The sequence below is a fragment of the Salmo salar genome, chromosome ssa21 (assembly GCF_905237065.1).
Source record: "Salmo salar chromosome ssa21, Ssal_v3.1, whole genome shotgun sequence".
In the NCBI taxonomy this organism is placed as follows: Eukaryota; Metazoa; Chordata; class Actinopteri; order Salmoniformes; family Salmonidae; genus Salmo; species Salmo salar.
This window is the reverse complement of record NC_059462.1, coordinates 26,853,518-26,879,528: the sequence shown is the minus strand read 5'-3', so window position 1 is coordinate 26,879,528 and position 26,011 is coordinate 26,853,518. Positions and strand designations below refer to the sequence as shown.

General features: G+C 44.5%; 4 protein-coding genes across 9 annotated transcripts in view; 3 read left to right on the top strand and 1 right to left on the bottom strand.

The window, feature by feature from the left end:
- Window positions 1-4,879, top strand: part of LOC106582131 (collagen alpha-2(IV) chain) — a 113,584-nt gene extending 108,705 nt beyond the window's left edge. The window contains exons 45-47 of the mRNA XM_014164896.2: window positions 2,169-2,360; window positions 2,588-2,874; window positions 3,000-4,879. Coding sequence (XP_014020371.1) covers window positions 2,169-2,360; window positions 2,588-2,874; window positions 3,000-3,254 — 734 coding nt within the window. The 3' untranslated portion in view covers window positions 3,255-4,879. The remainder of the gene's footprint in view (window positions 1-2,168; window positions 2,361-2,587; window positions 2,875-2,999) is intronic.
- On the bottom strand, window positions 2,422-16,269 carry rab20 (RAB20, member RAS oncogene family). The gene is made up of 2 exons (XM_014164903.2): window positions 15,795-16,269; window positions 2,422-7,181 (listed from the first exon to the last, which is right to left on the bottom strand). The coding sequence occupies exons 1-2, from the start codon at window positions 15,982-15,984 to the stop codon at window positions 6,595-6,597; spliced, it is 777 nt and encodes a 258-aa protein (XP_014020378.1). The 5' UTR covers window positions 15,985-16,269; the 3' UTR covers window positions 2,422-6,594.
- Window positions 16,270-16,326: 57 nt separating this feature from the next.
- Window positions 16,327-22,589, top strand: naxd (NAD(P)HX dehydratase). Of its 6 annotated transcripts, none has more exons than XM_045704624.1 (11): window positions 16,991-17,969; window positions 18,070-18,534; window positions 18,766-18,913; window positions 19,092-19,137; window positions 19,226-19,314; window positions 19,907-20,015; window positions 20,108-20,158; window positions 20,257-20,361; window positions 20,433-20,553; window positions 20,649-20,769; window positions 21,124-22,589. In XM_045704624.1, the coding sequence occupies exons 1-11, from the start codon at window positions 17,468-17,470 to the stop codon at window positions 21,272-21,274; spliced, it is 1,908 nt and encodes a 635-aa protein (XP_045560580.1). In that variant the 5' UTR covers window positions 16,991-17,467; the 3' UTR covers window positions 21,275-22,589. The 6 variants fall into 6 exon arrangements, with proteins under 6 accessions (XP_014020376.1, XP_014020374.1, XP_014020373.1 ...); XM_014164897.2 differs by having other exon boundaries at window positions 16,992-17,969; window positions 18,070-18,549; XM_014164901.2 differs by lacking the exons at window positions 16,991-17,969; window positions 18,070-18,534 and adding an exon at window positions 16,327-16,487.
- Window positions 22,590-22,858: 269 nt separating this feature from the next.
- Window positions 22,859-25,589, top strand: LOC106582134 (inhibitor of growth protein 1). The gene is made up of 4 exons (XM_014164902.2): window positions 22,859-23,006; window positions 23,275-23,439; window positions 23,825-23,973; window positions 24,155-25,589. Exons 2-4 carry the CDS (start codon window positions 23,301-23,303, stop codon window positions 24,791-24,793), a joined length of 927 nt encoding a protein of 308 aa, XP_014020377.1. The 5' UTR covers window positions 22,859-23,006; window positions 23,275-23,300; the 3' UTR covers window positions 24,794-25,589.
- The last annotated feature ends 422 nt before the right edge of the window (window positions 25,590-26,011 follow it).

Genomic DNA, 26,011 nt, shown 5'->3' with positions numbered 1-26,011 from the left:
AAAGAAACATATGAATAAATTGCACACAATTTCTCTCTTATACACAGAGGCATTTCATATCAAATGTTATTGGTCACATACACGTTTAGTAGATGTTATTACGGGTGTAGCGAAATGCTTGTGTTTCTAGCTCCAACAGTTCAGTAATATCTAACAATACACACAATCTAAAGTAAAGGAATGGAATTAAGACTATATAAATATTTGGATGAGCAATGTCAGAGTGGCATAGACTAAAATACAGTAGAATAGAATAGAATTCAGTATATACGTATGAGATGAGTAATGCAAAATATGTAAACATTATTAAAGTGACTAGTGTTCCATTATTAAAGTGGCCAGTGATTTCAAGTCCATGTATAGGGCAGCAGCCTCTAATGTGCTAGTGATGGTTGTTTAACAGTCTGATGGCCTTGAGATAGAAGCTGTTTTTCAGTCTCTCAATCCCAGCTTTGATGCACCTGTACTGACCTTTCCTTCTGGATGATAGCGGGGTGAACAGGCAGTGGCTCGGGTGGTTGTTGTCCTTAATTATCTTTTTGGTCTTCCTGTGACAACGGGTGTTGTAGGTGTCCTGGAGGGTAGTTTGCCCCCGGTGATGCGTTGGGCAGACAGCACCACCCTCTGGAGAGCCCTGCGGTTGCGGGTGGGGTAGTTGCAATACCAGGCGGTAATACAGCCCGACAGGATGCTCTCAATTGTGTATCTATAAAAGTTTGTGAGGTGTGTTAGGTGCCGAGACAAATTTCTTCAGCCTCCTGAAGAAGGCGCAATAGCGCCTACTTCACCACACTGTCTGTGTGGATGGACCATTTTAGTTTGTCAGTGATATGTATGCCGAGGAACTTGAAGCTTTCCACCTTCTTCACTGTGGTCCCGTCAATGTGGATAGGGGTGTGCACCCCCTGCTCTTTCCTGAAGTCCACAATCAGCTCCTTTGTTTTGAAGAGGTTGAGTGAGAGGTTATTTTTCTGGCACCACACTCCCAGAGCCCTCACCTCCTCCCTGTAGGCTGTCTCGTCATTGTTGGTAATCAGGCCTACTACTGTTGTGTCGTCTGCAAACTTGATGATTGAGTTGGAGGCATGCGTGGCCACACGGTCATGGGTGACCAGGGAGTATAGGAGGGGGCTGAGCACACACCCTTGTGGGGACCCTGTGTTGAGGATCAGCCTAGTGGAGGTGTTGTTTCCTACCTTCACCACCTGGAGCCGGCCCGTCAGGAAGCCCAGGACACAGTTGCACAGGGCAGGGTTCAGACCCAGGGCCTCGAGCTTAATGATGAGCTTGGATGGTACTATGGTGTTGAATGCTGAGCTATAGTCAATGAACAGCATTCTTACATAGGTATTCCTCTTGTCCAGATGGGATAGGGCAGTGAGCAGTGCGATGGCGATTGCATCGTCCGTGGATCTATTGTGGCGGTAAGCAAATTGAACTGGGTCTAGGGTGTCAGGTAAGGTAGAGGTGACATGGTCCTTGACTAGTCTCTCAAAGCACTTCATGATGACAGAAGTGAGTGCTACGGGCGGATAGTCATTTAGTTCAGTTACCTTTGCTTTCTTGGGTACAGGAACAATGGTGGACATCTTGAAGCAAGTGTGGACAGCAGACTGGGATAGGAAGAGATTGAATATGTCTGTAAACACTCCAGTCAGCTGGTCTGCACATGCTCTGAGGACGTGGCTAGGGACGTCGTCTGGGTCGGCAGCCTTGCAAGGGTTAACTCGCTTAAATGTCTTACTCATGTCGGCCACGGAGAAGGAGAGCCCACAGTTCTTGGTAGCTGGCCTCGTCGGTGGCACTGTGTTATCCCCAAAGCGGGTGAAAAGATGTTTAGCTTATCCGGAAGCAAGATGTCGGTGTCCACTACGTGGCTGGTTTTCCGTTTGTAGTTTGTGATTGTCTGTAGACCCTGCCACATACGTCTCGTGTCTGAGCCGTTGAATTGCGACTCCACTTTGTCTCTGTACTGACATTTTGCCTGTTTGATTGCCTTATGGAGGGAATAACTACACTGTTTGTATTCTGACATATTTCCAGGCCTTGCCATGGTTAAATGCGGTGGTTGGCGCTTTCAGTTTAACGCGAAGTCTGCCATCTATCCACGGTTTCTGGTTTGGGTAGGTTTTAATAGTCACATTTGAACCTCTCTCTCTGACCCCTAGGACACCATGGTAACCCAGGTACTACAGGGTTGCCTGGCATGCCTGGACGCAGTGTGAGTGTGGGATATCTGCTGGTGAAGCACAGCCAATCAGAGCAGACCCCCATGTGCCCCGTGGGAATGTCCAAGCTGTGGGATGGCTACAGTCTACTGTACTTCGAGGGCCAGGAGAAGGCCCACAACCAGGACCTAGGTGAGACAGAGAAGATGAGAAAACCTAAAAGACAGGAAATTAAAAAATGACCACACAATTATTAGATTATACTTGTATCTATTCAGATTTTATTTGATATTTCATTGGCAGATAGAACCCATTAGGCTCTCTCAAGTTTGCCTGTAGTGGCTGTAGCACTGTGTCATCCTTTTATATGAATACATGTATTGATTAATTGGTTCATTCAATGTTTCTATTGATCCCAGGTCTGGCAGGCTCCTGCCTCCCTCGTTTCAACACCATGCCCTTCCTGTACTGCAACCCCGGAGACGTCTGCTACTACGCCAGCCGCAATGACAAGTCCTTTTGGCTGTCCACCACCGCACCACTTCCCATGATGCCCGTGGAAGAGGGCGAGATCAAACCCTACATCAGCCGCTGCTCTGTGTGCGAGGCTCCATCCGTCGCCGTCGCCGTGCACAGCCAGGACATCACCATCCCACAATGCCCTGTGGGCTGGCGCAGCCTGTGGATTGGCTACTCCTTCCTTATGGTGAGTCTGTTGCTTTCTGTTCTGACAGTCTAATGTGGCCTATTCTAGTCTCCTTTTCATCTTTATTGATCTGAAAACACAGGACATATGAAAGCAATCTCTTCCCCTCCCCTGTCTCCCCACAGCACACAGCAGCAGGTGACGAGGGCGGTGGTCAGTCTCTATCGTCCCCTGGTTCCTGTCTGGAGGACTTCCGCACCACTCCCTTCATCGAGTGTAACGGGGCCAAGGGCACCTGCCATTACTTCGCCAACAAACACAGCTTCTGGCTCACCTCCATCGAACAGTCCTTCCAGGCAGAGCCTGCCTCCGAGACCCTGAAAGCAGGCCAGCTCCTCTCACGCATCAGCCGCTGTCAGGTCTGCATGAAGAACCTGTGACCTGGCTCACACTTAGTCCCCTTTGACCCTGTGATGTAATTTCCTGTGACTGTACCCCCCCACCAAACGCAATTCAGGTAGACATTACACTTAGGCACAGATCTAGGATCAGCTCACCCTCCCTAAATCTTAACCTTCGCCATAAAGGGGAGAACAAAAAACAGACCTTAGATCAGCATCTTGTGATGACTGAAGGACTGTGTGAACGCTTCAAGTGGAGAGCAAGTGTCCTGTGGTGATAATTGGAAAAGAAGCCCCGCCATGAAGTCAACAGCGATATGAAATATACATGTTATTTTTTAAATTGTTTGTCCTATTTGATATGGTGCTCTAACTTAATACCTCAGCTATGTTATATACAGTGCATTTAGAAAGTATTCAGACCCCTTCACTTTTCCACATTGTTACGTTACAGCCTTATTCTAAAATGTATTAAATAAAACAAATTCCTCAGTCTACACACAATACCCCATAATGACAAAGCAAAAAACTTAAAAAAAAAAACATTTTTAAATTTTTTTTAACAACACAGAAATACCGTATTTACATCCAGACCCTTTGCAATGAGTCTCTAAATTGAGCACAGGTGCATCCTGTTTCCATTGGACATCCTGTTTCTACAACTTCATTGGAGTCCACCTGTGGTAAATTCTGTGGATTGGACATGATTTGGAAAGGCACACACACCTGTCTATATAAGGTCCCACAGTTTACAGTGCATGTCAGAGTAAAAACCAAGCCATGAGGTCAAAGGAATTGTCTGTAGAAACTCCCCAACTACAGGTGTGCCAAGCTTGTAGTGTCTCCAGGCTGTACTGAGTAAAGGGTCTGAATACTAATGTAAATGTGATATTTCCGTTTTTTGTTTTAATACAAAAACACTAAAAACCTGTTTCACTTTGTCATTATGGGGTATTGTGTGTGATTGATGGGGGGAAAAAACAATTTCATCCATTTTAGAATAAGGCTGTACCGTAAAAAAATGTGGAAAAAGTATACTATCCGAATGCACTGTACCAAACATGTTTAACTGACCATACCAAGAACATACAGCTGAAAGAACCAAAGATGCCTGTGTACGCACTGCTTCAGTTATCAATGAATCTAGTGATTGATAAAATAGATTGTGTGTGCACTGCTTCAGTTATTTAGATTTTTTAAAGTGCGCTTACGTTTTATTATTCAGGTATACAGTAATGCCACTACACTAACACTGACCCTCTACCAATTGTAAATGATGAGGTTTGGTTGAGGTTGGTGAGAAGAAATGCTCTTAACATTCAGTATTAATCTGCTTTACATCAAGTCTTCTTCTCACGTAACATAACATTTATGCATCAAGAGGCCTTACAGTGCAAACGGTTTGTTAGCAATATATCAAGTGTATGTATCAATATATATTACAGGTCTTACCCTAATCTTACATTCATATATTGTTTTGGTCACAAAATGCACTGATTTACTTTCCTACGTATATTTATATCCACTGAATGAACTTGATTTTTATTTTGCTCAGAACTAAAAATATATTTTGTAAAATTGGCCATGAGTTTGATGTGCTATGAATCCATTGAATTCTATTGTAATTGAGTCATAACAAAAAATTAAATGTTTTGTTTGTTATACTTCTGCTGGTGGTACATGCATTGACATTCACACTTTAGCTCAAACAAACTATATCCCCTTATTTCTAAATGAGAAGAATCTTTTATCGTATATTTGAAAATATCAAAGTTGTATCTTACACATATTGTAGTGTAGATTTGGTGCAAATTACATGAAAAAAGGAATCCGTAAAAAAACATGCAACAGAACACACCTAAGCAAATGTAAAACCTGATTGTTAAACCAACATTAAAACATCTTTAAAATAGGATTCATTTACACAATTCAGTGTGGCCACCCTGGTAGTCAAACAATTACTGCTGTTGAACAATGGAATATGTAGCTAGGTTTCCATCCATTTGGCGACAAATTCTCATGTGAATATTCTAACATCCACGAAAAGAAAATCTGCACACTTTCCCACCAGTGGTGTGCGTCTACTAAACGGATGTGTTGCGGATCAACAAAAAAGATCTGTGCGTGATGACGTAGTGCACACAAAATATACTTTCGCTTAAGTTTTCATAAAAACTGTTGCGTTAAAATAGCAAATGTGCCTACTCTGGTCTTGGCATGTGTGCTCTAGCCAACAGCTCGCAGATACAGTGTGGGTAGGCTTAGTCTACGTGATGAGATTATGGATATTTTTATTGGTCAAACGGCAGTCAAGCATCGATAATCACGTCACCAGAATAAGACCCTAGATATTTATTGAAAAGGAGCATCATGCTCATCACCTTGCACTTTCACCACCCTGTGAAGTTCATCATAACTTATTTTATCTGTAGCCTAATAAACTGTTTTCCCGAGTCTTATTGGGGGACCACACACACCATATCATCGTGTGACTCCAAGTTTACTTCGATATGCTGGTTATTGTAACAATATCTGTGCATAAAGGCATTTCCACCGCCATTTCTCGCGCAATTAATTTCACCGACAGAAAGATGCCACCATGTCGAACGAACAAATCTGTTGGCATTTATAAAATTGTACCGAAACTTCCTGTTTCCCTCACAGTCGTCGTGCTTTTGTTTTTGATACAGAATGACTTTACTCGCATAAAAACTGAGGATGGAAACAAAGTTAGTGACATTCTCATTCCAAAACATGAACAAAAAGTCAATGATTGATTTATAAACAGGTGAACTGTGTACCAGTAGCCTATTTCCCATATCCATATGCAAGTTGACATGTCATGCATCTCGCCCTAGAGCCAATAGATGGGCCACCTGCAAAGCCAATATTGGCTATATTGTAAAAATTCATGAAAACAAAAAATAGCTTTTTCCTCTTAATTTAAGGTTATGGTTAGCATTGTGGTTAAGTTTAAAAATCTGATTTTATGACTTTGTGGATGCGCCAGCTAGTGACCACTCTGCCGAGAAGATGAATTACAAAAATGCTAACCTGCTCTATACATACAGAAATTCTGGCCTAAACTCAAGTCCATACAGAACCTCTTGAAGATGTTTAAAATCCAAGAACTCCAGCTCTCCACTATAGTACTTTCCAGCTCATTGAAAGAATAATTAAATTACTTGTTTTAATTATTAATTTGGTTGACAGCTTGATTGACAGAATGTGTGTGCGTGTATATCAAACAGTCACCTCTGAAAATTCTCGGAATGTCCTGGGAGACCAATACAGAGATGACATGAACTCCCCTCTTTACGGTCAGTCTAAAACCCCCAAACAGTGTATCCATCCATCCCTCCCCACCTCCCCCTAATCCCTAGCAGCAGGCGGCCCTAGCCCGGTTTCCTGTCCCTTTGCACTCTTCCAGGTCCACGGTGGGCGATCCCTCTCTCTCAGTCCTCTTCTTGAGGACGGAGGGCAGCACCATGTCGAACAGCGTCTCAAACAGAGCATCCACGTTATAGCCTGTCTTGGCACTAGTCTCGAAGCACATCTTGTCCGCAGGCAGGCTGTTCGTCTCTTCCAGACCCTTGTATCTAAGGATCCTCCCATACAACGCCTCTGCGTCCTCTCGGCTCACCTGCTTGTTGACTGACACCCCTGACAGGGAGATGGGGGAGGCTGGAGGGGTGGGACAGGCAGAAGGCACCCTGGGCTCCCCAGTCCTCTCCCAGTCCGCTGTCAGGCCATCCTGGTTGGCTAGCAGCTGGGCCTGGGGATCTGTGAGGTCAGCCTTGTTGCCCACGATGGCATAGATGCAGTCATTATTGGCCGTGTCGGTGAGGGACAGGAAGCGCTCCTCCAGCTCAGTCAGGCTCTGCCAGTTGGTCACATCGTAGGTGAGAATGGCAGCAGCAGCGCCCCGGCAGTACATGGAGCCCAGCCCGTGGAACTGCTCCCGACCTGGGACACACACAGGGAAGGATGACCAGAAAACGTTATAAGCACACAGGAGAGTAGATGCATTCACATAATAGTTGACATAGATTCATGATGTTCTTATATAGACCAACAAACACCAAGTAATAATAATAAATTCCATTTAGCAGATGCTTTTAACCAAAAGGACTTGCATACATTTTTTACGTAAGGTTGATCCCACCATCTTAGCGTTGCAGGCGCCATGCTCTACCAACTGAGCTATAAAAGGTAAACCAACCGCAGACAAAAAGGTTTAAAAAGAATGGGCTTCCAAACTACAGGTAGGCTTATAGCCTACATGTTACAAAAGGGAGAGAGAGGGAGATATAAAGAAACTGCGAGAGAAAGAGAGCGAGACAGCCAGTAGCCGAAAAACAGAAGCATCCATTGTTGTAGAATAATGCAAAAGCTCTTCAGAGTGTGTGTGTGTGTGTGTGTGCGCGCGAGTGTGTTTCAGTACAGCAATCTCATCTGGGAGCCTTTGTGCAAGTGTGGAGTGTGTGAGAGAGCTCTTTGTTCCCAGTGTTTAGAATGTCGGCCAAATATGTTCAGAAATCCCGGGAACCTTTGAACTAGGTCCAAATGAAATGTTTCACAGGTCGTAAGATATCTAATTACAAACCTTAGGCCTGACTATCCAGAAGTAGCTTGCCTGATACATAACCCACCAAATAAGGAGAGCTGAGCTGAAGTCTAGTTTATGCTGACACATCCATTTTCCTGTGATCAACAGAGTTTGAGGAAGATTTTGTCTGAGAAGAATCTCTACAGGGTAGATAGTCGTTGTGGGGCAGCAGGGCTAGGGTCCTATTCTGCCCAGAAACAGCCAGGATGTGGCAGTGTCATAAACAGGAGATGATACATCTGTAGGGAGGAGGGCCAGTCAGGAAGACATGAACTGGTTAGAGATATGACCCAACACTCCAGGGTTATATTAGGTCCAGTAAATGGGTGGGAGGTTGAAGCATATGCTGTCACCCCAAACCCCCTCCTCGCGACGCAGTCTTCATGTCATGTGACTTAAGGGCGAAAGACGACGGCAGCCAGCGGCTACTGGCTCTATAACTTCCATAGGAAGTTGATCCATCTACCACTGAAACATCCATTGGTTGAAGTGAGACTGAATGTGTAAGTAAGTAGTATGTGTTTGGAAGTAGGCCTAGGTAGGCTACTGTTTACTAAAAAGCTAACCCTCCCCAATAGTCATAAGAATTCAAGTAAGCAGTAAAATAAATCACAGTTGAAACTCCCATAGAGAATAAGGAACCAATACTGTGGCTGTTTGACAATGGTCATTTCTGTTCTGTTCCCCTTTCATTTGCTTAGTTTCTGATACTATAGACTTCTCTGATATTCATTCCTTGCATTCAATTACGATACGGGGGGGGGCACACACCTCTGGTTCCATGATTGCAGAATAGCATGATGTCTGGCCGGGATTGGAGGACTTCGGTGAAATTACAATGTCTGAGCTCTACTATATACTGTAAATCATTCACTTACAAGGCTCATAACCCCTTCCCCAAGAACTTTGGACTTGATTGTGCAATCATAATACTTCCTATTTTAAACCTGTGATGTGGACATAGCAGGCAACAGCATACTGCTGAGAGGTCATGGGGATAAGGAGCAGGGACGGGAAATTGTGTTTTGGTGACTCAGGGGTTTTTCTATCTTTCTAAAACAACAAGTCACTGGGCTGGAGTTAAGCCCCATACTGCTTTTGACAATGGTGTGCAAAGCAAACACACACTCGTTTTAGCATTCCGTCATCAGTTTCTTACAGTAAGTCAACCAAAATACACTGCTCAAAAAAATAAAGGGAACACTAAAATAACACATCCTAGATCTGAATGAATGAAATAATCTTATTAAATACTTTTTTCTTTACATAGTTGAATGTGCTGACAACAAAATCACACAAAAATAATCAATGGAAATCCAATTTATCAACCCATGGAGGTCTGGATTTGGAGTCACACTCAAAATTAAAGTGGAAAACCACACTACAGGCTGATCCAACTTTGATGTAATGTCCTTAAAACAAGTCAAAATGAGGCTCAGTAGTGTGTGTGGCCTCCACATGCCTGTATGACCTCCCTACAACGCCTGGGCATGCTCCTGATGAGGTGGCGGATGGTCTCCTTAGGGATCTCCTCCCAGACCTGGACTAAAGCATCCGCCAACTCCTGGACAGTCTGTGGTGCAACGTGGCGTTGGTGGATGGAGCGAGACATGATGTCCCAGATGTGCTCAATTGGATTCAGGTCTGTGGAACGGGCGGGTCAGTCCATAGCATCAATGCCTTCCTCTTGCAGGAACTGCTGACACACTCCAGCCACATGAGGTCTAGCATTGTCTTGCATTAGGAGGAACCCAGGGCCAACCGCACCAGCATATGGTCTCACAAGGGGTCTGAGGATCTCATCTCGGTACCTAATGGCAGTCAGGCTACCTCTGGCGAGCACATGGAGGGCTGTGCGGCCCCCCAAAGAAATGCCACCCCACACCATGACTGACCCACCGCCAAACCGGTCATGCTGGAGGATGTTGCAGGCAGTAGAACGTTCTCCATGGCGTCTCCAGACTCTGTCACGTCTGTCACATGTGCTCAGTGTGAACCTGCTTTCATCTGTGAAGAGCACAGGGCGCCAGTGGAGAATTTGCCAATCTTGGTGTTCTCTGGCAAATGCCAAACGTCCTGCACGGTGTTGGGCTGTAAGCACAACCTCCACCTGTGGACGTCGGGCCGTCATACCACCCTCATGGAGTCTGTTTCTGACCGTTTGAGCAGACACATGCACATTTGTGGCCTGCTGGAGGTCATTTTGCAGGGCTCTGGCAGTGCTCCCCCTGCTCCTCCTTGCATAAAGGCGTAGGTAGCGGTCCTGCTGCTGGGTTGTTGCCCTCCTACGGCCTCCTCCACGTCTCCTGATGTACTGGCCTGTCTCCTGGTAGCGCCTCCATGCTCTGGACACTACGCTGACAGACACAGCAAACCTTCTTGCCACAGCTCACATTGATGTGCCATCCTGGATGAGCTGCACTACCTGAGCCACTTGTGTCGGTTGTAGACTCCGTCTCATGCTACCACTAGAGTGAAAGCACCGCCAGCATTCAAAAGTGACCAAAACATCAGCCAGGAAGCATAGGAGTGGTCTGTGGTCACCACCTGCAGAACCACTCCTTTATTGGGGGTGTCTTGCTAATTGCCTATAATTTCCACCTGTTGTCTATTCCATTTGCACAACAGCATGTGAAATGTATTGTCAATCAGTGTTGCTTCCTAAGTGGACAGTTTGATTTCACAGAAGTGTGATTGAATTGAATTGGAGTTACATTGTGTTGTTTAAGTGTTCCCTTTATTTTTTTTGAGCAGTGTATTTTTGCTTTTTCTAATAGTCATAATATTCCTTGTGTCATATAACCAATTCACCTTTCTTTCAGCTGCTGTGATTTAAGTTGATTTTGATAAATGTTTACCCAAGTTCAAAGCACTGATATATCCCAATCTCTCATCTCACCTGTTATTATAGAGTATCAGAAAGTGCCCATTTGATACAGACGACCAAAACAATGCATATCATTACTTCCAGGTTACAACCTCTGATGAGGCGAGGGCTTTAGCCCCACAAGTGTGCCAATCAGGATTTCAAAAACACTGAATGTCGAGTTTAGGCCTAGGCCTGTGTGTCTTTCTGAAAAGTAGGTCTAATAACCCAAAACCTAATTAATTGAATCTCTGGTCAATACAATATTGCATATACAGTTGAAGACGGAAGTTAACATACACCTTAGCCAAATTTATTTAAACTCAGTTTTTCACAATTCCTGACATTTAATCCTAGTAAAAATCCTCTGTCTTAGGTCAGTTAGGATCACCACTTTATTTTAAGAATGTGAAACGTCAGAATAATAGTAGAGAGAATGATTTATTTCAGCTTTTCTTTCTTTCATCACATTCCCAGTGGGTCAGAGGTTTACATACACTCAATTAGTATTTGGTAGCATTGCCTATAAATTGTTTAACATGGGTCAAACAAACGTTTGGGCTTTGTGATGGCCACTCCAATACCTTGACTTGGTTGTCCTTAAGCCATTTTGCCACAACTTTGGAAGTATGCTTGGGGTCATTGTCCATTTGGAAGACCCATTTGCAACCAAGGTTTAACTTCCTGAATGATGTCGCTTCAATATATCCACATAATTTTCACCCTCATGATGCCATCTATTTTGTGAAGTGCACCAGTCCCTCCTGCAGCAAAGCACCCCCACAGCATGATGCTGCCACCCCCGTGCTTCACGGTTGGGATGGTCTTCTTCGGCTTGCAAGCCTCCCCCTTTTTCCACCAAACGATGGTCATTATGGCCAAACAGTTCTATTTTTGTTTCATCAGACCAGAGGACATTTCTTCAAAAAGTACGATCTTTTTATTTATTTTATTTCACCTTCATTTAACCAGGTAGGCTAGTTGAGAACAAGTTCTCATTTGCAACTGCGACCTGGCCAAGTTAAAGCAAAGCAGTTTCACACATACAACAACAGAGTTACACATGGAATAAACAAACATACAGTCAATAATACATTAGAAAAAGTCTATATACAGTATGTGCAAATGAGGTAGGATCAGGGAGGTAAGGCAATAAATAGGCCATGGTGGTGAAGTAATTACAATATAGCAATTAAACACTGGAATTGTAGATGTGCAGCAGATGAATGTGCAAGTAGAGACACTGGGGTGCAAAGGAGCAAGACAAATAAATAAATACAGTATGGGGATGAGGTAGTTGGATGGGCTACTTACAGAAGGGCTATGTACAGGTGCAGTGATCTGTGAGCTGCTCTGACAGCTGGTGCTTAAAGCTAGAGAGGGAGATATGAGTTTCCAGCTTCAGTGACTAAGGCAGTTCGTTCCAGTCATTGGCAGCAGAGAACTGGAAGGAAAGGCGGCCAAAGGAAGAATTGGCTTTGGGGGTGACCAGTGAGATATACCTGCTGGAGCGTGTGCTACGGGTGGGTGCTGCTATGGTGACCAGTGAGCTGAGATAAGGCAGGGCTTTACCTAGCAGAGACTTGTAGATGACCTGGAGCCAGTGGGTTTGGTGACGAGTATGAAGCGAGGGCCAGCCAACGAGAGCGTACAGGTCGCAGTAGTGGGTAGTATATGGGGCTTTGGTGACAAAACGGATGGCACTGTGCTAGACTGCATCCAATTTGTTGAGTAGAGTGTTGGAGGCTATTTTGTAAATGACATCGCCGAAGTCAAGGATCTGTAGGATGGTCAGTTTTACGAGGGTATGTTAGGCAGCATGAGTGAAGGATGCTTTGTTAAGAAATAGGAAGCCGATTCTAGATTTAATTTTGGATTGGAGATGCTTAATACGAGTCTGGAAGGAGAGTTTACAGTCTAACCAGACACCTAGGTATTTGTAGTTGTCCACAAATTCTAAGTCAGAACCGTCCAGAGTAGTGATGCTGGACACGCGGGCAGGTGCGGGCAGCGATCGGTTGAAGAACATGCATTTAGTTCTACTTGCATTTAAGAGCAGTTGGAGGTCATGGAAGGAGAGTTGTATGGCATTGAAGCTCGTCTGGAGGGTTGTTAACACAGTGTCCAATGAAGGGCCAGAGGTATACAGAATGGTGTTGTCTGCATGGAGGTGGATCAGAGAATCACCAGCAGCAAGACCGACATCATTGATGTATACAGAGAAGAGAGTCGGCCCGAGAATTGAACCCTATGGCACCCCCATAGAGACTGCCAGAGGTCCGGACAACAGGCCCTCCAATTTGACACACTGAACTCTGAGAAGTAGTTGGTGAACCAGGCAAGGCAATAATTTGAGAAACCAAGGCTGTCGAGTCTGCCAATAAGAATGTGGTGATTGACAGAGTCGAAAGCCTTGGCCAGGTTGATGAAGAAGGCCAAGTAATGTCTCTTATCGATGTCGGTTATGATATCGTTTAGGACCTTGAGCGTGGCTGAGGTTCACCCATGACCAGCTCTGAAACCAGATTGCATAGCGGAAAAGGTACGGTGGGATTCGAAATGGTCGGTAATCTGTTTGTTAACTTGGCTTTCGAAGACCTTAGAAAGGCAGGGTAGGATAGATATAGGTCTGTAGCAGTTTGGGTCTAGTGTGTCTCCCCCTTTGAAGAGGGGGATGACCGCGGCAGCTTTCCAATCTATGGGAATCTCAGACGATTGAACAGGCTAGTAATAGGGGTTGCAACAATTTCGACAGATAATTTTAGAAAGAGAGGGTCCAGATTGTCTAGCCCGGCTGATTTGTAGGGGTCCAGATTTTGCAGCTGATGTTCTGAAAGAGCTATCTGGATTTGGGTGAAGGACAAATGAGGGAGGCTTTGACGAGTTGCTGTGGGGGGGTGGAGGGCTTTTGAACGCGGGTAGGGGTAGCCAGGTAGAAAGCATGGCCAGCCGTAGAGAAATGCTTATTGAAATTCTCAATTATAGTGGATTTATCGGTGGTGACATTGTTTCCTAGCCTCAGTGCAGTGGGCAGCTGGGAGGAGGTGCTCTTATTCTCCATGGACTTTAGTGTCCCAGAACCTTGAGTTTGTGCTACAGGATGCAAAGTTCTGCTTGAAAAAGCTAGCCTTAGCTTTCCTAACTGCCTGTGTATATTGGTTCCTAACTTCCCTGAAAAGTTGCATATCATGGGGGCTATTCGATGCTAACGCAGAATGCCACCGTATGTTTTGTGCTGGTCAAGGGCAACACATTGTCCTCATGTGCAGTTGCAAACCGTAGTTGGGCTTTTTTATGGCGGTTTTGGAGCACTGGCTTCCTTGCTGAACGGCCTTTCAGGTTATGTCGATATAGGACTCATTTTATTGTGGATATAGAGACTTTTGTTCCCGTTTCCTCCAGCATCTTCACAAGGTCCTTTGCTGTTGATCTGGGATTGATTTGCACTTTTCACACCAAAGTACGTTCATCTCTAGGAGACAGAACGCGTCTCCCTCTTGAGCGGTATGACGGCTGCGTGGTCCCATGGTGTTTATACTTGCGTACTATTGTTTGTACAGATGAACGTGGTACCTTCAGGCATTTGGAAATATCTCCCAAGGATGAACCAGACTTGTGGAGGCCTACAATTTTTGGGGCTGATTTCCCCATGATGTCAAGCAAATAGGCACCGAGTTTAAAGGTAGGCCTTGCAATACATCCACAGGTACACCTCCAATTGACTCAAATAATGTCAATTGGCCTATCAGAAGCTTCTAAAGCCATGACATAATTTTCTGGAATTTTCCAAGCTGTTTAAAGGCACAGTCAACTTAGTGTATGTAAACTTCTGACCCACTGGAATTGTGATACAGTGAATTATAAGTGAAATAATCTGTCTGTAAATAATTGTTGGAAAAATGACTTGTCTCGTGCACAAAGTAGATGTCCTAACCGACATGCCAAAACTATAGTTTGTTAACAAGAAATTTGTGTGGTGGTTGAAAAACAAGTTTTAATGACTCCAACCTAAGTGTATGTAAATGGGGCGGCAGGTAGCCTAGTGGTTAGAGCGTTGGACTAGTAACCGGAAGGTTGCAAGATCGAATCCCCAAGCTGACAAGTTAAAAATCTGTCGTTCTGCCCCTGAAGAAGGCAGTTAACCCACTGTTCCTAGGCTGTCATTGAAGATAAGAATTTGTTCTTAACTGACTTGCCTAGTTAAATAAAAAATGTATATGTAACAATCAGCACTGCTGGCTGTTGGGCATTGCCCCCAGCCCAATATCTAACACCAGATATGGAAGGATCATGACTTTCAGTTCGATTACATTACACGTAAGAGTTAAGCGTTGCGGCGCTCGGACTGAACATTAACACGCATCGCTTGCGGCATGGTTTTGGAAGCATAAGTAACTTATCTTTCATATCAGTGAGAAATCATTTTCAAAAAAACAAAAAAAGGTTAAACAGAACATGTAAGGTCCTTGGACTAAGGCGTAATGTTAGGCTCCTTTAGTCCAATATTGGGCTAGGAAGGATATGGTGGATGGAATAAATCTAGAGAAACATAATGTGATGTTATTGTCCCTGAACATCTTGAACCTTGAAAATGTGCAACATCATAACATTTTAGTGTAGCACTATATAAAATCGTGATTTTATATAGTGCCAACAAGAATTTGATATGGGTTTTTGTAGAATTAGAATAGACCAATTTCAGATTAACCATGATTTAATGGCAATTTAACTGAATATGTACAATATGACCTAGTCCAACATAATAGTAATCAACTTGTCCAACATCTGTAATTCTTGTCCAGTAGCCCATTTAACCTGGTAAGCCAGATCACTAATCTGATCTGGCCACAGTCACATGAAAGGGACTGTCCCAGCCAAGCAACCCTCAGGTGGTGGAGTCACGTACTCTCCACAGGTAAACACAGTGGAAATCAACAACAGAGCTGACCATTGTAAAGTGACAAAGGTTACTCAGGCTACACTGATTGTTACACGTGTAGGGCCCTACTCCAAACAGGCTGTGGATATTAAAACAATGATGCAAATAACGTAAGACCTACTATAAACGAGACCTACTCATAACAGTCAATAATGAACACCTTACCAGCAGTGTCCCAAATTGAGATATTGTAGGGTCCCCACTGTTTGAGGAAAAACGCCCCTCCGACGGTGCTCATGGTATCTTTAAAATTCCTGTCCATGTACCTGTGGAGCAGTGATGTCTTCCCAACGTTCATGTCACCCAGAATGACAACCTTGACGTCGGGCTTCCTCATCTTGGAAAGCTCGGGCATGGTTCTTGCCCCGTGCCGCTTGGCAGCCTTCCTCAGCGGTGTAGCAGAGACACACTCCAAACTATCTTAACTTTACTTTCCTTTAGTTTAGTTTACGGATAAAGGACAATGTAGGTACAGATTTTCATTAAAAAACATAGCTACTTAACATCGACAGATTAAAACACACATACATCGTCCCGCGTCTTCGTTATTACTCAAGCAATTATCAATACAATCACCATCTCGATCTAACAAGCACGACTAATCGGAAGAACACTGATCTCCCCTCTCTCGTCCACTTGTTGAAAGTGAATTGCAAAGTTGTGATGAAACCGGAAGTTGATTTAAACACTTGGGGAGGTTCGATACATGAGGTGCACTTGATTTAGCTCTTTATGAGCTCCATCGGGGCAAATAATATATATTTTTAAACGAACACCACTGCGCGCAGGAGAGCAATCGAGCAAACCTGTTTATTGCTAGCATTTAGACGAGACAGGTGATGAGCTGCTAGTAAGAATGTAAGTGTAACATTCGACTATTCAATGACGTAAACAAATTACAAATCAATAGGACATTCAATATCCCATGTAGAATAGACGTCTATCTGTGAACTTTAGCCTATATTAAATTGCATAAAGTACCTCTGTTTCTTTAAGAGCTTAAAAAACCAATCAGATTCCAGTGTCATATCATAGCAAGAACCATCTTTGGTGAGTTTGGTCATATCTCCTCGCCTACCCACTTCCTGTTTTGGTTTGGGCTCTTTTAGCAGCTCTCATGATCCCAGTGACGCGTCTCTCTATCCTATTTTCAGCAGTAACGCACAGTTCGTGCCTAGGTAAGAGCTGTCAATGTGTGCGCGCTGTCTGTGACACCTCTAAAACCACTGTTTATCTAAATAGGCTCGCAAGGGCATGTCAGAATCATGCAACATGGAAGTTGGATGGTTGTCTTTTGCCTCAGTACTGTTGCACTGACGATTGTTGTAACACTTCTGTATCTAAACGAGGAAGGTAAAGTAAAAACAACAAATACTGTACTTTAACATTACATACCTGGCACTATAATTGTATAAATCACAATAATCACTGAATTAATAGAGTTCCTTTAGGACCCAGCAGAGCTCCTCGGCGTCTACCCCTGTGATGTAGTACACATTCTGCCCCTGACGTTTGTGTTGTAGTGTACTGGTAGGGCTCTATAATCAATCAGCTTTGCAGACTGTGGGACACACTAATCTCCATTATATGAAAGTGTATTGTCTGAAACTCAACATCAGGCTGCTGAATGTGCGCCTTCCATGTCTAGGTAAATTGTTACCTGGTATCAATCTCAGTCTGAATGTCGAGCTTCGAGGTTTGATGCAGGCTGTTGCTGGCTAGCTAGCTAGATAGCTAACGTTAGGACATTTCACTAGCCGAATTGCTAGCTAACTTTTGGGGGTTTTCAAACTTCTGCATGCTTTAAAATATCAATCACGTTGAACTCGCACCTAATTATGCTAGCCATTTCAACACGGGGCTTTCTGTGGTCGGATGTCGAGACCAGAACCTTGCTTAACATCTGGGGCGAGCAGGACATCCAGACAGCGTTGGATGGAAACTTCAGAAACAGTCATGTTTACCGCGACGTCGCCCGAAGGTTGGGAGAGATGGGGTTCGAAAGAACCCCAGAGCAGTGTAGGGTGCGAATCAAAAGCCTGAAAAGGCAGTTCCTCCTGGCCAAGGAGGGCAACCTGAGGAACAATGGACAATACCACAAGATCTGCAAATTCTACGATGCCATGGAGCGGATCCTGAGCAGCCGTCCCCAGATTGACCCCCAGGAGCTGCTAGACAGTGGGGCTGTGGGGGATGAGACCATGGACGGGACAGAAGAGGAAGAGGACACAGACCCTCCACAGCACCCATACCTGGAGAGCACAGGGGAATGCTCCTATCCAGAGACCCAAGTGAAGCTGGAATACCCTCCCATCCCTATCCCAGTGACAGTGGGAAATGGTAAGTACCATTTATATGGCATGTTGTTACATTGTTATCATATTGTATGCAGATACTACCACAGTCACAGCCCTCAAAACCTTAATTCACAACTCCACAGGCACCACCGTCAGACAGACCAGCAGCAGCCAGTCAGCTAGTGGGCCGTCCTCCAGCCGACCCAAGTGGCCCAAGAAGCGGCACGCCGACCTGCCCATGGACAGTCTGATGGAGCGATTCCTGGAGCAGAGTGCCGAGGCCGAGCAGAGCTTCTACCAGTTGGAGGAGCAGCGTCTGCAGGTCGAGGACCGCCGGCGAGAGGCCGAACATGCCCGCGAGCTCCACATGCTCCAGGTGTTGGGACAGATGTTCTCCAGCATCGCCACCAGAAACCCTGTTGCCACAGCAACCGCAACCACAGCAATGCCGCCTGCTCGGAATACCATGGAGTCTACCATGCAACCCGGTGTTCCGATGTCCGCCTCCAGCCATGTGACGCGTGGTCGGTCGTGTCACCTCCGAGTCCGCTCGCCCCAATCCCAGGCTGAGTGGCCCAGCTACCACACTCAGCCACAGTCCAACCCAGGTTCTCAGACTTTAGGTATTCACTTCTCTCACTCAGTTGGCCTGTGTTTGAGCAATGGCCAGCCCTGGTGAGACTCCCTGTCGAAAAGCAGGTCAAACAGAACTGAATAATGCGGAAACAGACGCACAAAGATGTCTAAGCCTAAAAGCACATACAACACACAAGCAGCTAGCGCAGGGAAGCTACACATTTTAAGGAGAACTCTGAATACTTCTCTCTTTTCTTTCTCAGTCATCGAGCGCTCCTTCTCCCTTGGGACAGCCGCACGCACAGGCATGGATGATATCCTTCCACTGGTGAAAAATATAGTCCCTCCATTGACATCTAAAAAGCACAAAGGCCAAGACGGGCGGATTGGGATTATTGGGGGATGTCAAGAGTAAGTCACCCAAGTGACCCAACCCAACTCCACCATCAACTTTGATTTCTAAATGAAGGTTTTCTGCCTTATACCAATATTGTGTGAGGTAACCAAAGTCATTTACACATTTTTTTCTCCTTTGTGTCCTTTCATTCCATTCACCCTTCCTTCTGACAATTGTTCTTGTCATGGTAAGGTATACAGGAGCTCCGTACTTTGCTGCTATTTCTGCATTGAAAGTGGTAAGCACACATTAGCTTTCTTGGTTCTGTGTAATTTGTTCTCTGCTGGAGACATTGATAAGATGACAAAACCTCTGTCGCTTCTTAGGGGGCCGACCTGTCACACGTGTTCTGCACTAAAGACGCAGCGATAGTGATCAAATCCTACAGTCCGGAGCTCATAGTTCATCCTGTGCTGTAAGTTACGTCTTAGAAGCCAATGTATACACTGACAAGCCAATGTATACACCTTCCTAATATTGAGTGGCACCCCTTTTGCCCTTAGAACAGCCTCAATTCTTCTGGCCATGGACTCTACAAGGTGCTGAAAGCGTTCCACAGGAATGCTGGCCCATGTTGACTCCAATGCTTACCACAGTTGTGTCAAGTTGGCTGGATGTTCTTTGGGTGGTTGTCCATTCTTGATAGAGGGGAAACTGTTGAGCGTGAAACACCCAGCAACATTGCAGTTCTTGACACCCTCAAACCGGTGTGCTTGGCACCTACTACCACTTCAATATTTTGTCTTGCCCTATCATCTGAATGGCACACACACACAATCCATGTCTCAATTGTGTCAAGGCTTAAAAATACTTATTTAGCCTGTCTCCCTCCTTAATCTACACTGATTGAAGTCGATTTAACAAGTGACATCAATAAGGGATCATAGACTGACCAGGTGAATCCCGGTGAAAGCTGTGTCATTGAAATGGCAGATGTTCCTAATGTTTTGTACACTCAGTGTTTGTAAACAGTGTGTATATGATGTTGATGATAACTGTGTACATAGGGACAGCCCCAATGCAGTGGAGGAGATAGAGAAATGGCTCCCCAGACTCCATAGCCTGGTGGTGGGACCGGGGCTAGGCAGAGATGACAAGCTGCTGAAAAACGCCAAGGCACGTGGGACACTGAATATACACACACAGTCAATTTTAGATTAGACAGTCCACATGATATTACCAATGTTCTTATGAGTCTTTTTCTTTAGGAAGTAATTGAGAAGTCCAAAGCAAGAGATATCCCTATAGTTATTGATGCAGTAAGTACTGTACACACAACCAATTTTTGCTTTGGTAGTAGATTAAAAAATATATATATTACAAGGATGTTCAGTGATTGTGTGTGTTCCACCAATAGGATGGGCTGTGGCTGGTTGCTCAGCAGCCATCAGTCATCCAAGGGTACCAGAAGGGCATCCTGACTCCCAACTACATGGAGTTCACCCGGTTGTATGAGGCTATGGTGAGTCAGCCAGTGCTAGCGCAGTGTGTGTGTGTGTGTGTTCGTTCATTATTAACCCTCTGTGTTTTCAGCACCATGAGCCTCTGGATAGCAGTGACCATCAGAGGAGTGCCATGGAGCTCAGTGTTGCCATGGGCAACCTGACCGTGGTGCTCAAGGGGGAGGAAGACCTAATCACCGACGGTAACAAGGGTTAGTATTACAAACACACACAGCTACACTCAGACTAAGTGCTACACTCACAAATATTCCTGTAAAAAATCTGACTGTGTTTCTGTGGTGTCCAGTGATCTTGTGCAGACAGGAGGGCAGCGGGCGGCGGTGTGGGGGGCAAGGAGACCTCCTATCTGGCTCTCTGGGAGTGCTGGCACACTGGGCATACACCTCCTCAGCAGACATGACCAAAAGGTACCATATTCATCTCATCATTGTGTGATTAAACACTGACACGACCAAAATGAATATAGCTTTATGATAACATATCGTCGCTGTCTGATGACAACCTCGTCATTCAATTTTCATGTATCGAAAGCAGTAACTTTCATCAATGTGCTCCGAACATTTGACTCTAGGACCAAGAACATTTATTCAAAATAGTTTCTGTAGTTTTGAAATTGTATATTTGTTTATTGTAAACCAAAGCAATTTTTTATTTTTTTTATATATGTTTTGTAGGATATGTAACCTAGTTGGTCTAATTTTATAGTGTATTCGTCATTGATCTAACTGTTACGTATTCTCCAATCTCTTCTTCTGCCTAAGTGTGAACCCATCAGTGGTGGCAGCTTTCGGGGCCTGTTCTCTGACCAGACAGTGTAACAGACAGGCCTTTCACAAACATGGCCGAGCCACCACCACCACAGACATGATCCAGGAGATCAGCTCTGCCTTCAAAAAACTATTTGAGAGCTGAGAACAGTCTATAGGGGCAGAGTCCAAGATACGCTCACATGCATATGTACTGTACATGCACTATATATACAAAAGTAAGTGGACACCCCTTCAAATGAGTGGATTAGGTTATTTCAGCAACACCGTTGCTGACAGGTGTATAAAATCGAGCACACAGCCAGGCAATCTCCATAATCCAACATTGGCAGTAGAATGGCCTTACTGAAGAACGTGGTACCGTCATAGGATGCCACCCTCCCAACAAGTCAGTTCATCATATTTCAGTTTGACGAACAGGTGTCCACATACTTTTGGTCATGTAGTGTACTGCACATGTATACATAAAGTATTACATTCATACACACAAACAACACTTTCTTCCATGGGAATCCTGAATATCCATTCTCTTCTTTGACATTGGGCCAAAGAGCCCAACTATCAATGTAGCTAGTCTTTACCTCAGACAGAAAAGCTAAAGCCCGGAATTGAATCCGATCGCGCCTGTCGACAATGTGCCATTTAAAGGTACTTTCCGATTGAGTCAACATTTGCATCGTTTTACCATGAATGCAATATTCACGAACGCGGTAACATTGCCTTTAAAAGCTGCATTGTTGACAACCCTCGATCGGATTGAGTTAATAAGAAATAATTCACACAAAAAAGAATGACTCCCAACATAAGAAACCACTTCTAGCATAGTCGCAGGAAGATGTTTGGGGGTGCTGCGCTTTTTTTTTGCCCGCGCTACAGAAGGCTATATGGTTCACTAATGCGGACTAGTAAAGGCCCAGTGCAGTACTTTAGTGAAAAAACGAAATACATTTTAAAAAATGCATTAATTAACCACTACTTCCCACTGTTATGACTCGTAGTTTATTGGTGCTCAATAAGCTATAGACCTTGATTTTTTTTTTACATTGATAAATACATTTTGGCTATGTTGTCTCTCTTACACTGGACCCATTGAAACAAAAAATGACAATGGAATATTTCCTTTACACTGGAGTCTGTTATTTTCTTAGTGTCTCCTTTGCTATTCAAAAGAATGTGAAAGCCAGCACTTCATAATTAATGGGGCACATGAGGGTGTGCTGAGATTACACATCTTAATATCAGACTACCCAATGTATAACAGGACACGTTCTGTAACACACAGCAATACCTGGTGAAAGTTAGAGAATAAAATGATTTAGAATCTGTGATTTGTTTCCAGACAGTTAATCATATTCCATAATGACATCCCGTCTTTACTGTCATCAATAATATAATCTTAGTAACATATGGTGTTGTCTCCTGTTTTTGTCAACCACCCTATATTAAAATGTTGGAGTTCACTTATTTGTTCTGTCTTTTCTGTCTTTACTCTTCATCGGTCGCTTTTTCAGTCTTCCATCTCCTTAACAGTGTTGCAGAGAGTTGGTTTCTAACGTATCAATGATAACTGTCTTGCTCAAACAGTACGAACATGTGCAACTGTAACTAGCTAAATTGTAACATCAAGCATGGACCATTTTCACTAGATCTGCATCACTACTAATTAAATGTATTAAAACGACTGCTTAAAGTATCATCACTCACTGAAGAAAATTACCAATGGCAGATTTATATCTGATACGATGCGCATGCGCATACAAATGTGGAGTTCTCCACGTTAGACCAGACGCAATCAATACATAGTTGAGTTACAAGATTCTCCAGTTGGATTGAATACATTGTATGAAGTTCATTCAACGGCAAATATAAAGTTGCTGGTGAGTAAGAATTGCTCGCTAGTTGCGTAGCTTCATTTTCGTGTTCAGACAATAATTAGTTTGAAGGCTAACGTTAGTTCGCTTCTAGACTGTTAGCCTACCTAGCTTTCCCATAAACGAGCTAACAGTAGTAACGTTAGCGTGTCAAAAGTAAGCTCAGAGAGTTTGCTAGATAATTATTTTTTAAATAAAAGTTCAACGCATATCTTTAGGATTATGAGTTTCGTATGTTCTGTGTAACAAATATATCTTATTTTGTTGTGGACAGCTTTGTGTGGACTTCGACAGAAGAACATGCTAAATCCGGCAAACGGTGACCCGGTCCACGTCGTTACAAATTATGTGGAAGAATATTTGGACTTGGTCGAATCACTACCATTCGACCTACAGAGGAGCGTGTCTCTTATGAAAGAAATTGACGCAAAATACCAAGGCAATTTGTTTACATTTCATCCACCGACTATCTATATACATACCTCTAATCATAATGTAGCTAGCTAACGTTAGCTAGCGAAACTGTTAGCCCAGCTAACTGACGTTAGCTACAGTAACTTAGTAGGTAGCAAGCACCTGGCTACTGCTGGCATTCAGCTATACCAGCTTGGCAGCCTGTGCATCAGTAATGTAGTTGGAGTAGTAGATACCCTTTATTCACATGTTGTCACTTAGTTATGAACTAGATTTGTTCCAAAGTATGTACATGTATTTAGCTAGCTACAGTAAAACTATTGTTTACCTAATTAACTTGTTTTCCACTTTACTAATGTGCCATGTTTGTTACATTATTTAACTAGGCTTGCATAATTTGTTTTTCTCAGATGTCCTGCAGGAGCTGGATGATGCTTATGAGCGCTATCGAAGGGAGTCCGACCCTCTCCAGCGGCGCAGAATGCAGCTGTCCATCCAGAGAGCTCTCATCAGCAGCCAGGAGCTAGGAGATGAGAAGATCCAGATTGCTGGGCAGATGGTGGGTAAACGTGGCTGGCTGCCTGTCTACTTTGCTGAATGACTGTCCAGCTTGAAAATAACAATAATATATAGATTAGGTAGCCCCGCATTGGTCACTCTCTTTGACCAACCTATGTCACCCCACTGATCACAACCCACACAGTATATATAATAAACCCTGTACTGTCCTATTGTTCCAGGTGGAGTTGGTGGAGAACCGTAGCCGGCAGGTGGACTGGCATTCTGAGCTCCTCCACGCCTCCCAGGAGATCCCAGAGATCCATGTACCCACATCAACTGCTATGACGACTACTGCAGCCTCCACGATGTCAACGTTGGCAGTGACAACCACACCGGGCAAAGCGGGTCACCACGACAAGAGGCGTGACGAGGCAACGCCAGGCTCAGTCGGTGGAGGGGAAAAGTCTGGTGGGAAACGTTCGCGGAGGCAGAAGAACGGAGAGAACCGGGAGAGCTATGGAGGCATGGATCATGGTGATGAGGCGGGCATGGGGGCAGCCAGGGAAAAGAGGGCCAAAATGTCATCGTCCAAGAAGAAGAAGAGGTCAAAGGGCAAGTCAGAGAGGGAGGTGTCACCCCCAGACCTGCCTATCGACCCAGATGAGCCCACCTACTGCCTGTGTGAACAGGTGTCTTACGGCGAGATGATTGGCTGTGATAACGACGAGTGTCCCATCGAGTGGTTCCACTTCTCCTGTGTGGGGCTGCATCACAAGCCCAAGGGGAAGTGGTTCTGCCCCAAATGCAGGGGTGAGAATGAGAAGACCATGGACAAGGCCCTGGAGAGGGTGAAGAAGGAGAGGGCCTACAACAGGTAGCTGCTCTACCTGGCCCAGTGAACGTTGTTTGTGGTCATGTCAGTTTTGTTTTTTGTTATTGTATTTTTCTACTCCCAATTAGTATCAATGCTGTTTGAAAATGAAGAATTGGGGCCTCCCGAGTGGCGCTTCAGTCTAAGGCACTGCATCGCAGTGCTAGAGGCATCACTACAGACCCGGGTTTTATCCCAGGCTGTGTCGCAGCCGGCCGCGACCGGGAGACCCATGAGGCGGCACACAATTGTCCCATTGTCTCCGGGTTAGGGGAGGCTTTGGCCGGCCGGGATGTCCTTGTCCCATCACGCACTAGCGACACTTTGTGGTGGGCAGGGCGTATGCATGCTGAATCGTGACGCTAGTTGTACGGTGTTTCCTCTGACACAATGGTGCGGCTGGCTTCCGGGTTAAGCGAGCAGTGTGTCAACAACCAGTGCGGCTTGGCAGGGTTGTGTTTTGGAGGACGCATGGATCTCGACCTTCGCCTCTCCCGAGTCCGTGCGGGAATTGCAGCGATGGGACAAGACTGTAACTACCAATTGGATATCACAAAATTGGGGAGAAAACGGGTTAAAAAGTTTTAAAAAATAATAAAAATGAACAAAGAGGGACTTGTCATTTTAGTGAAGGCTGTACTGTAAGATGGACATCCTAGTTCAGGACCACTGGTTTAGAGCAGATATGTAATACAGATTATTGTATCATAGCCACACCAATGATTGTTGACGCTAGTGTATCATGCATGCAACCATACTAGCCATATTGCTCCGAATGAACAAATAAAAATGTTTAACCAAGATTGCGTGCTGAAAGTCATTCTAGACATGTACTATATTACAAGGTGGCTTACAGGTATGAATGCAATATGCTTCCTATGTTGAATTGTCTTTGCATCACCTGTATTTACCATGGGATGTGACTGCTGTTTGTTATAAGTGCCATTAGTAATAGGGCTGCCCTAGCAGCAAAAGTTATTGTTGATAGATGGTTAAATTGATAATATTAATGTTTGACTGAGTGCATGAGGCCTGTAGTAGTGAGGACAGTCACTTGTGACACCAGTAAAAATATTATTTAAATGCATCTTGGGCTGGAGCCCATTGTGTCTGGTCCAATGGTAGTATTCTTGAAGACCTTGGCATGTATATTATGAAATCCTTTGGTCCCTAGTCTGTGCTTACTGTCTGTCAAAAATAGCAAAGCAACAACTCACGTGGTATG